The sequence below is a fragment of the Solea solea genome, chromosome 1 (assembly GCF_958295425.1).
Source record: "Solea solea chromosome 1, fSolSol10.1, whole genome shotgun sequence".
NCBI lineage: Eukaryota > Metazoa > Chordata > Actinopteri > Pleuronectiformes > Soleidae > Solea > Solea solea.
The window spans coordinates 33,316,048-33,327,897 of record NC_081134.1 but is presented as its reverse complement, the minus strand read 5'-3'; the positions used below and the strand labels follow the sequence as shown (position 1 = coordinate 33,327,897).

At 40.8% G+C, this 11,850-nt stretch overlaps 1 protein-coding gene across 2 annotated transcripts in view; it reads right to left on the bottom strand.

The window, feature by feature from the left end:
- Positions 1–463: 463 nt before the first annotated feature.
- Positions 464–11,850, bottom strand: part of oxsr1b (oxidative stress responsive kinase 1b) — a 35,902-nt gene continuing 24,515 nt past the window's right edge. Inside the window, exons 5-19 of one of the 2 annotated variants that reach the window (XM_058635028.1) lie at positions 9,531–9,586; positions 9,198–9,307; positions 8,752–8,853; positions 8,503–8,636; positions 8,210–8,258; positions 7,519–7,584; positions 6,514–6,636; positions 6,205–6,282; positions 4,842–4,877; positions 4,225–4,407; positions 4,083–4,138; positions 3,842–3,894; positions 3,535–3,603; positions 2,933–2,997; positions 464–2,820 (exon numbers count right to left, since the gene is read on the bottom strand). In XM_058635028.1, the coding sequence (XP_058491011.1) occupies positions 2,746–2,820; positions 2,933–2,997; positions 3,535–3,603; positions 3,842–3,894; positions 4,083–4,138; positions 4,225–4,407; positions 4,842–4,877; positions 6,205–6,282; positions 6,514–6,636; positions 7,519–7,584; positions 8,210–8,258; positions 8,503–8,636; positions 8,752–8,853; positions 9,198–9,307; positions 9,531–9,586 (1,255 nt within the window). In that variant the 3' untranslated portion in view covers positions 464–2,745. The remainder of the gene's footprint in view (positions 2,821–2,932; positions 2,998–3,534; positions 3,604–3,841; positions 3,895–4,082; positions 4,139–4,224; positions 4,408–4,841; positions 4,878–6,204; positions 6,283–6,513; positions 6,637–7,518; positions 7,585–8,209; positions 8,259–8,502; positions 8,637–8,751; positions 8,854–9,197; positions 9,308–9,530; positions 9,587–11,850) is intronic. The other variant, XM_058635035.1, reaches the window with a different exon arrangement.

Genomic DNA, 11,850 nt, shown 5'->3' with positions numbered 1-11,850 from the left:
GTAGATCAGTTAGCAATCCTAAAAAATGACCAGGGAACTGTCTAAAATCTCAATATTTAACAGAGGAATCTGGTGTATTTAGCGACAGCTAATGATTGAGTTACACTGAAAACAACTGCTTTACAAGTCACTAGTTTGTGTGTGTCGGGTGTAAAACGAAGTCGTGCAGTGATGACTCCGCCCACGTTGAGTAGGTACCATTTCTGCAGTGGAAAACCAACCTAAACCGTGCCGTGGCGAGGCGAGGACGAGCTGGGACCATCGTGGAAAAGGGCCACTACAGTCGGCTCCTGACGATCTGCGACAGACAAGACAGCAGAAATGTTGATGGACGCACGCTGAGGAGACGACGCAATCGTGCTGAAAGACAGTGAGAATAATAGCAGTTGAAGGGAGAGCAGTAAAGGAACTAATTCTCATGTGTGCAACTGCAAAACACAGAGCAGGGTAAGGAAGACCGTACTGTGAAGTCAAAAAGCTGATATGCCCATTCTTTTATTGATTCAAAATAATCAAGAGGAACATGCTTTGAACGGGGGAACAATCAAAAAAAAAGAGAGCAAATGAAAGAATGCAAAAACCAAAAAGAGGTGGGGAATTCAAATATATTACAGCCTTGATGAGTTAATGTCTGGACTAAAGACCCCCCCCCCCCTCCTCCTCCTCATCCTCCTCCCCCCGTTTTTCTCCGTCATCTGTTCAGTTGTTCAGCTCGATGGACGACAATATAAGCAGTACAATGTTGGAGAAAAGGTGAGAACAAAGCCACAAGATCTTCAGCTCCATAAGAGTTCACTCACTCAAACTCTCACACACACCTATCCTGTCCGTTGTCCACTACAGACATTTAATGGCACCAAATACTGCATGGGGGGGGGTCATTGACGTTGTCAATCTGCTTTGAGGAGATGACAGGGCCAAAACACCTGTGTATCTTTATTTCAGGAATCTCCACGAGTGACACAAAGCACATGTCAAGTACACAGAAAATCTGAATCAAAACCAAAAAGAGAGAAAGAAACAAAACAAAAACAAAAACAAAAAACACTTGGTCATTTTCAAATTTAAGGCTAGCGTAAATTTTTACACATTTAACATCAAAAGACAAAAGATTTCCCCTCGACGTTTTTTTTGTCCGCAAGCAGAAAAACAAATCATTCGATATGGCATCTGGAGGGTTTCACGACGTCGTCACACCATCAAATCAAACAGTTTAAACGTTGCTGGCGCGTCAAGATCTACAGAGATCACTGCCGTCACTAACTGTGAGGTTCACATTCATGACATACAGTAAAGTGAAGGTTTGTCCTGCAATATGAGGGAAGTCAAAGCCAAAAGAATTTGCAGCGTTGCCATTGTCTTCCTTCACGCAAGCGCTACAACCCACATTCGTGTCATAGGACAGAGAGAAAAAAAAAGGCCAAGAGTGAAATTACCCAGTATAAAAACAAACCAATGCCAAATGTCACTTATTTACACACTAGAGGTTCAAGTCAAGTACTCTTCGTCCTCTTCATCCACATCCACAAATATGCACTGAAGTCTTTTTTCTGCTTTGTTTTTTTTTGTTTGCTAAGAATTTGAGTCGATGATTTCAAACACACGCAAAAACTAAGACCGACGGACACTGACATCTGCTCATACACGGCACGTGTGTGGTTTCAGCTGCTGTCAAACATTAAATCATTTTCACTTATTAGTCACAAGAAAAATAACTAAAACAGGCCTATTTTTTCCACTATATAGAAAAATTGCAAATCACAAAATTGAACAGAATTCTTTTTGTCCTCCCCTAAAAATTTTATTTTTATAGTCAAATCAGAACAACAAGCCTAATGATTTCTGTATTTTGTAATTATTTTTTAGTATATACTGATCAATGAGCCTCAATAATGTACTGCCTATCAATTTCCCTTCATAAAAAGGTCCCCGTAATTTAAATTGCTCATAAACCAATTTGAGGCCGTAAAAACGTTATATTGTTCCGAGTAAAATGTGTTAAGATTTGAATCCTCCTTAGGAACAAATACGATTGGAACAGCAGTTGACATTATTAATTATTCTTCATATTATTAATACTTATATTATCGACAATCAGAAGAAACTTATTCTTTACAGATTGCTAACTGTTGGGGGGAGTTTACACATTTCACACTTCAGCAAATTTGAAGTTGAAATCCTGCAGATCAAAATCAACCAACAAAAAATGTTTGCCACCAGCACCTGAGACCACAATTTGTACAAATCAGGGACAAATTAATGCTCCATGTCATGAGGAGGAGGAGGGAACTCCCCCATCACGTGCATTCAGTAGTTCTGATGAATATAAGGCATTCTTACACTGAACTGGGATTTAAGGGTGTTAGTTGAGATTGTGCAAATGCATCACACATGACGAAAGGGAAAAAGTGAGGGGAGACCAGAACGGGAAAGGAAAACTCTTACTCGCATCCTTCTACGTTCACACTGTAAACTTCTTTTGTTGTTTATCTTTGAGTGATTCTCATACTGTACGTTGTGATACTTCAGCCGACCACCGAATTCAAAGTGTAAGTCGACACTGTGTAATCCTATGGGTGATAAAAACGATACTGTTTCTTTGGCAGTAGTGGTTTCTTTACAGCCATAGAAAGGAAAAAATAATAATAATGCATTAAACTATATATAGATCTATTTTTTTTGTTTGTTTGTTTTTTTAATTTTCACATTTTTTAGGCAAGTCACGGTTCCAGGTAGAACGACAGTTTAACTAATGCTGAGCTGAGCGAAGCCCATCAGTTTGACGTCGTCGGGTATTTCAGATCCCTCGATTCCAGACGCCTGTGGAACAAAAAAACACAACTGTAATGACTCACACAGCGATTAACAGTCAATGATTTAGTTGTGTGACGTGAGTGTCACTGCGATTGTTACATAAGAAGGAATCACTCACCAGTTTAAAAGTGACGTTTTTATGGCCTTGAGGTTCATCGACTATTTTCTGCAAATTTGCAGCAACTGAAAAGGGGGAAAACAAAAATATTATTTATTATGTATATAGACATTTAACTACTTCATGTATGACATTGATTTCATATTACCTGTGGATGCACACATTATGTTTTTAAGGACTCTCATTGACTTCCATTCATCCCTAAGTTAACCCTAAACTTTACATTACATGTCATTTAGCAGACGCTTTTATCCAAGGGAACTGAGTACAACCTGCCAGGGGTGGAGTTGAACTTGTGACCATGATGTCTCTGCACACAGGGGTACCGGTCTAAACCACTGAGCCACCCCACCCCAAACTTCACCACAATTCAAATCTTAGGCCTACACTTAACCAGATACTCAGAAATGAGAGTCTGCTACATTCGGACCGGACTCTGTCTTGGCAGATGCTTCATTTAAAAAAGATCGGATTGGGTTTGGGGGCTTAAAAAAAGGGTGATTGGGACATCCCTAGTGTTTTATGGATACACAGCGTTTGTAACCTTAGCATGAATGTTCTAAACCACAAACATGTGTTGTTGTTTTTTTAAAATCACTGACCTATTACTAAGTCCCTCCCGTCCACCAGGCCTGCTGACACCAGCTCCTGGGACACACCGTCTGCTGTGTCTGAAAAACAAAAAACAAACTGTCAGGAGTGATGGCACATGGCACAATCCTAACTTAGAAAAGTATGGATAAGTGAGCTTAATGTGCTAGCGTCAAGAAGGCTGTTTGAGTTCACCGAGGACGTCTGCGCTCAGCGCTGATGAATACTCAGAATCAGATTCAAAACTCCCCACAGACACAAATAATGAACGCACAGCTTGGTTTTAGACTAATGAAAATAAGCAAATAATCCACTTACCTCTGCCTGGCATAAATTCAAAGCGGATGTCATTTAGCTCCTTCTTTGAATTTCTGAAGATGCAAAAAAAACAAAACAGATTTTTTACGATTTTTTATGGCTGTCTGTGACCTTGAGTGTAAAACGCTTACTCGATAAGACCTTAACAGAACAGCACTAAACTGCACAATAAAAACATTAAGTCATGTAACACAGCCTTTATAAAAAAGAGCTAGTGTTTGATTTGTATATGTAAACATACCTTAACCTTAATACCAAACTAATGGGAGCCTGAACATCTCCTGAAGTGGCTGGAGCCTGAAACATAGACAAACACCGCTATAGTTTGGGTTTTAAATGAGTTTAAAAATGAGAAACGTTGAGAGAATGACCTGCAGACTGACCTGTGAGGGTGCAGCACAAGCAGCAGTGGGTACACTAAGTGTGGGAGATGTAGCCTGTGCAGTGGATTGAGTGTTGACTGGTGTGGGCTGCAGTGGAACTTGTCCTGCAGCCTGAGGTAGCTCCACCTGACCTGCAGCCGGTAGCTGGAGTTGATTACTTGAGGGCTCAGGAGTCTGGAACACCTAAAAAGAGACATTTCTTTAAACCTTTCTCATTATTCATAAGAATGACTAATACTTAACAGCCTACAGGGCAGCGTGGCAATGGAAAGAAACATGGGCTCTGTTTAAATCTCCATTCATTCCATGTCACGTTTAAGCCTTAAAATAAGGCGGCTGATTTATTTAAGTTCATTGCAGGATAAAAATAAGGTTTGAAATGACTTGGAAAAACTGTGGCAGGAACAGGAAGTGTGCACCAGCTTCTGTATCCACATGCAGCGTGGTTGGTTTAGCGTTCCACCAAGCATAATTGCGCACTCTAGCTCAGATTAGTGGCATTTTCTCACCAGGAAATTTAGTTTCCTTGTATTCTATTTGCACCGAGTCGAGAAATAAAGATAAAGATAGATAAAGTGGTAGGCAATAGATGGATTAAATAACCTTTGAAGACTCACCTCTGAGTTCTGTGATCCCTCCTTCACTCTCGGTGACTGTCGGAAACAGATTAAAAAGGCAGTGACAGTCAGATGAGTTTTCTTTTGCGGTCACTCTTTTAGCAAAAAGCAAACTGTGCGCATGGATGCAAAGGACACAGGAAGCGAAAGAGGTATTTCAGGTGAAAACAGCTCTACTCATCTACTTGCCTCATTTGTCCTCCACTCAGTTGATTGTCATCTCTTTTCAGGTGATTGCAGTGATGTCAGTAATTCAGTAAGAAAAGAGATATGCTATGTAGAGTGATGCTAAAATGTCTTTAACGAGAAGCTATGCTATATGGTGTGTCTGCCATCAGGATGTCAGGTAAAATGATGTGCTGCTAACTGAGTGGTAAACAAGGCATAATCTGGAGTTAAATTTTCCCTTCAAAGTTTTAGATTTGAAAACCTTAGAAGCAGAGTAAGTCAGAGGAAAGTCACACGGTATTAAAAAAAAAACAGCAACATAGAGAAGAACAGATGCCAAAATGAAGACAAACTGACAAAAGTGACTGGCATTCAGGTCCAAATATTATAATATATCATAACAGTTTGAGAAACTGGAGTGATTTTAATTGTTGGAAATAGATTTGAGTTCAGTTTGCCAACATGTAGCCAGTAGAAAAGCAGCAGGAAAGCAGCACAGCTATTCAAAAAATTTGAATCCCTTCGACGATGATTGGGTCAAACATCAGAAAACTTAAAAGGGCCGATGGACAATTTGGCTTGTATTGATTAAAAGTCGATTTAGTAAAATACATGAATACAAAGCAATTTAGAAAAAGAAATTGAAATACAGATGGCTTCCAGGAAAGGTAACTCTCACTTTTATTAGTCAACAATTATAGACTTTAACATCCTAGTAAAGTATACAGCTTAATGTTATATGTTTTTGTTAAAACGACAACTACAAATGTGCTATTTTGTTCAGCGAAACCATGTCTTTGCTTCAAAGAAAACCTTTGCTGGGACTAACAGGCTCTCGTGACTCAGGGGTCAGATTCCACTCACATGTGATTTACTGCATGGACGAATGTCTTCTCGGACACGGCGCTGGGAACTTTTCTTGTCAACAATGATAAAATAAACGTGTAAGCTGGTTCTACAATGTCAGTAATGTCCGGAAGATAATATCTTCTCAGCGCACATATTAAACCAAGTTTATTTTCCGTACAACATTACATTTAAGGCGTTAGCCAAAAGAAGAAATGAGCGCACATAGTTTAGTGTATTATAATAGCGATGATACATTTAAACGTCTAAAATAACACAAACAAGCCTGCAGAGAGAGTACTTCCGTGTTAGGGGAATGCCATCTGTATTTATGAGACAAGTGAACAACCCTGGACGCAGGCAGCTCGAGTGGGTAGGAGAAGCGCACTTGACGCCTGGGGCCGCTAACAGGCTTCACCTGCTGCTCCTTGGCCATCAGACAGAACACATACACACACACAGGGGGGAGACTCAGTGGAAAGGCAATGGACAAACATGCTACAGCACAGACATGAAAATGACAGTTTTAAACAAGAGTACAGCGATTAAAAGGACAAGAACATGTGGGGTATACTACGTCAAAAACAGTGTTAAACTGTGCGTGTGTGTGTGTGTGTGTGTGTTTCCGGGTAACAAAGCTGTTGCGGGTGCATCTCACCCTTAAGGCAGCGACAGCAGCTTTGCCCTCTTCGCTTTCTTCGTCCAGCTCGTCGTCGCTCCATTCCCATTCTCCATCCTCCGTTTTATGTAGCCGGCCACTGGAACCTGGCACTCGACGTACCTGTCACACAAACACACACAGAGACATTATAAAAAAATAGTGTACTGATGTGAATAGAATAGAATAGAATAGAATGCCTTTATTGTCATTATACAAGTTGTACAACGAGATTTACTTGACTTCACCTTGAAAGTGCATACAGCTAACAACGAAGAACAATAACAACAACAACAACAACAACCAGTGTATGGGTCAAGGACATTAAAAAGAAAAAGTGACCCTAGTTAACGTGAGGTGGGTTTTCAGTTGCAGCGTACTACATTAAAAGGATATACAGCCATCAAATTCTTATTGCACAATATGAAATAGCAGGTCTGTAGCAGGGTTTAAATATAAAAAGTGCATTTCTATTAGACGTGACCCATAGCAGGGTATAAAAAATAATAAATAAGACTATTTCCACAGTATGAAGTGTATATGTGAGTGACTTTAATAGTTTAATAGTCCAGTCGGTAAGAATTAGTGACATCTAATGGCGAAACAACATGGAGGACTTCCCCAAGCATGTCAGAAAACTACCGTGGCCTCCGCATACAAGTATGGATGTAAGCTCTCTCCTCTTTCCCACTTTGCCACTCTCTCTCCGTCTTTTCCTCCTTCTTTGTTGGTTACCACATTGGGTTTATGTGGGCAGAGCAATTTATAATGCGAAAAACACAGGTTTGTTCAGGCTGCAGTAGAAACATGGCGACGCAAGATGGTGGCCTCCGCGAAGCAAGACCCCTTGGTCTTTTGCTTTAAAGTGATTATACACTTTAACACACACACACAAAATAATGGGTAGTACATTCAAATTCTCACAATAAACCACACACTGGACCTTTAAAGGTTTTTAAAACAACCACAACCAACTGCTTTTACGATTAACCTGTTTGGTCTTACCCTTTTTGACCTCTCCGTTATTGTAGGCGCCCTCTGAAGTAACTTCTCATTTAAATACTCGTGGGTCTGTCGGAGAGAGAAGGAGAAAAATGAAAGCCTGTCAAACCAAAAACACACTTTTTTATATTATATTCATAGGCAGGAAAAAGAAAAGCTGAAATCAGAGAAATTGATAAGCACATATTCATTAAAAGTGGTTAATTACTTAATCGATTAACCTACTTTGAAACCTACAGTCCGACTGTAAAGGTGACTTTAGTTCCGATATCAATCATACTTTCTTGATGAAGATCTAAAAGATTTCCTAGCCTGCCCCCTGCTGGACATACAGAGTATTCTGACCAGCATAAGCAACCAGGCTGTATTTGGGGCTGTGTGACTTGATCAGCCAGCAATGTGGTTGCTCCAGCTGCTCGAGTGCAAGGCAGCTGGAGGCTGGAGTGCGACTGCCTCACCCCTGCCTTTGTTAGAAACAGATCTGCACGGCCGATGATGAGAGGGCATTTAAATGCACTTATTGTAAGTCGCTTTGGATAAAAGCGTCTGCTAAATGACATGTAATGTCATGTAATGTAGAATGACCTCAGATTTGTATACCAAAGAAATCCATGAAATAAAGAATACACACACACAAGAAATGTCTCAGACAATCTCAGACAGTCTCAGACCCAGAGGGAGCACGAGTGCCTACCTTTGCTTTCTGAAAGAATTTATGCTTCAACAGCTCTGAGGATGTTGGCCTGGAAAACAAACAATGAATTAGTCCTGTCACAGTTTTTATATACCCAGAGACAGAAAAAGACTTAATGTTTAGCAGAACCACTGAAGCATTAAAGTGAAAGTGTTCAGATCAATAGCAAACAATTGTGTGCCGTTGTATCCACACTGTACATGTGCTGTTGTTTCATTAACTACACAGTAAGCATAATAATATACTAGAAGTTGAATTGATTGTTGTTATCAAAAGGCAAGTAGAGCTGGCACCTTTTTTCTGGGTCCTTTTGTAGACACATGGAGATCATCTTCCTGAAGGACTTCCCATATTTCTTCACCATCTCCTTGTCCGTGATGCCGGTCTCCAGGAGCGGGGGGTCGTTCTGCAGCGTCAGCATCAACACCTGGAAACACGCGATAAACAAGTATTGATCGGACATTGCATTACGTTTGAGCGGCATTATTTACTGCACGTTTCTGTTCGAGTTGAGATTAATTCTGGCGTTGTTTCCTCCTCACCTTCATTGGCGGGTATTTGTGATAAGGCGCGGCGCCCGTGGCGAGCTCGATGGCTGTGATGCCAAAACTCCAAATATCTGCTTTAAAGTCATAACCCTTCACCTGCAGAGACAGAAACCACATTATTGTATCAAGATACATTTGTTTTTAACACACGTGGAAAAGTTTAAAACAAATATTGGCTAATGTAAATAAATCTAACGGTGACAGATTTGGTGAATAAACAATGGCATTAAGCAATCATACGAGTGATCTGTATTGAACTGCTTTGAAAAACTAGAAGAAAGAGGGGACGAGAGGAGGTTTGTGCGAACATTTCTCCATGGGAAACAACAACATGCTTGTGTGTGTGTGGATGGAAACATTTATAGAAAAATTGCAATACATTTGAATGGAAATTTCTGTCGACACAGTTGTGTCGCGACTCTGTGGTGAAGAAAACAAACCTGCTCCATGACTTCTGGAGCCATCCAACATGGTGTTCCCACAAATGTCTTGCGCACTTTATTGCGAGTCATGTCACCACCTGTTGCTAGAAAGGCACTGACGCCAAAGTCTGAAAGAAGAAAAGGGAATAAAAAAAGAAAAGCGTTTAAACAACCCAGAGGAGTAGGTCAATAATACTACTGCCAAGAAGGTAAACTTTCCTCCTCGGTGCCTCCTGTGCATGAATACACATGGAGGAGTCAAGAGGGGGTGAATGAGATTGCAGCACTAAGCGCAAGTTTGAGTCAGAAGTGACAGATTTTGAAAGGTGGAGTTGCCTTGCAGCTAAATACCTGCAATTTGCACAGAGCCGTCATCCCCAAGGAGAATATTTCCGGCCTTGAGATCTCTGAAAGACAAACACATTCATTATACATAAGTGCCTCTCACAAGGAGCTGTCTGTTCTTCCAAGGAGGGAAATCAAAAAAGTAAAAGGCTACGGAAGAAATAAAAAGGACACTGAGATTTTGTGACTCAATTACACAGACACACGCACACGCACACACACACACACACACACACACACACAAGCACACACACACACACACTTATTTTAATTTGCTCTGTTCAGCCTCCTCTGGTGGTGATAAGAAGATTTAACAGGGAAAAATGTCTGACTGCCTGTCTGCCTCTATGCAAACGCACACACGGATGCACACACGCACGCACGCACACACGCACACACACCAGGGTTGTCATAGGGAAAGACATCCATAGATAAAGTCAAGTAAAATGTGAGAGATGTTCAGCTTTATCGGAAGAAAAAACATCAGCAGTGTGAGGGGATTGTAGGGCACTGTAGATTTAAATCATATTTTAAAAAAAAATTCACAACAGCCGAGTAGTTCACCTTGCTGCCAGACGGGGGCAGTGAAGTACAAAGCATGAAGCTTTCGTCCCATAGCATCACTGAAAAACATATATATCTACAGTAAGCTAGTCTTCAAGAGTATTGATGATACAGCTTCTAAGAAACAATGCCTCCTTTTATCACATTATTGAGCATATTATAATTTAATCCATACAACTCGTGGCTCAAATGCTGCAAAGGTAAAAGTAGTGGTTGGGAAGATTTAGCAGGTAATGCCCCATAAATTCTTAAATAATTCTTAAAAAAAATTAAGAATAAAAGTTGGCCATTTGGCTTGAGAACCCCTTTTTTTCCACAGCCACAAGCTAGAAGTAGAGTCGGTCTTAACCAGCAGCGGCCGACTCAGGGCACACAATGCACTGAGAGGACTCAAGAGTTTGCAGGTCAGAGTTCACATGTTTGTTTAAATGCTTCTGAAGGGCTGAGTGTAGAGGCCTCTTATGCCAAAAGTGTTCCCAGTAAAATACCACACGGCCAGCAGATCTCTTTAGAGCCAGGAGGCGGGGAGTGGTTAACAGTGAGCCTCAGAAGAAGAAATGGAACATATGTGACATATTGGAACCATAGGCTGCGAGCACAAAATGGGGATTGTAGTGAAATATTGACTGCGGGTAAAAGCAGTTGAAAAAAAGAGTTGAAACTATTTTTTCCCCACAGCTTATACTGTAGGGTCTGTACATGAGACACAGAGAAGTGGGATGTGCAGTTTCTAACTCCAGGACACTTGCAGTAGTTTAGATCTGAATAAAGTCAGTGCATCAGACAAGAGTTTTTTCTTCCCCGTGGTAATTTGAACTGTACACTTTCATAAGTGTAACCACATGACTGGCTGTTATTAAATGATATCATTCCTCTAATGTAATATCCCAGGTATTGGGTGTTTGTATAAGTGTCTAAGGCTGCACTCTCCCAATCAAAAGTGTGATTGATTTGTCAATATGTCAACATTAAGTGTATAATCAATAGCCCTCAAGCCCTCATATTCTATGGTTTTTGCCCATGAGGGAGGGACACACTAGCTGTGAAAACTTGTCCATGTCAAAAAACTGCATTTTCTTTCCCTCAACAGGTTAACAAATGGAGGTTTGCATAAAACAGCAGAAAATATCATCTACAAATTGAAACCATTAGGATGCTGCTCAGTCAACTGTGGGTTTCAACTCTGGAAGAACAGCCAGTATGTGGCCTTCCTTCTTTCTTGGTCCTTGTGTTAGGTCCAATAATCAAGTCAAATACGATATAAAGATATATAGAAAACAAGTTTTTCCTGTTGGACATAAAGCGTCTACCTTATAGAGTGAAGTCAGTGCACTATGGCAGATTCCCCCCCCCACCCCCGCAACAAATCTATTTGTTGCTGACTAAATACAAATTTGAACAGACCCAGATTTTCTTTGGTTGACTTATAGCACCGTCAGTGTCGTCTCTAAACTGCAGTTATCAGCTCAGAGGGAAAGGGAGAGAGACTGCTGCCCAATACATGTGGCATTTATGCATTAATGTCTCGTTGAGGTCAATTATGTAACTGCCAGACAAGGGAGGATGCAGAGGATGGGGAAGGGTGTATGAAAAAGGGACAAAACAGTCAAAACAAAAAAAAAAACCTGTCTGCTGCCATAGAGACAACTGTGCTCCGTGGCTCACCCCCACTGTCACTCTGATGCGCTCACATAACAGCGAGGTGACATCGGGTATCACAGTGTCTTCACCTCTTCTAGCACTCACTTCTTCTTCATTAAGA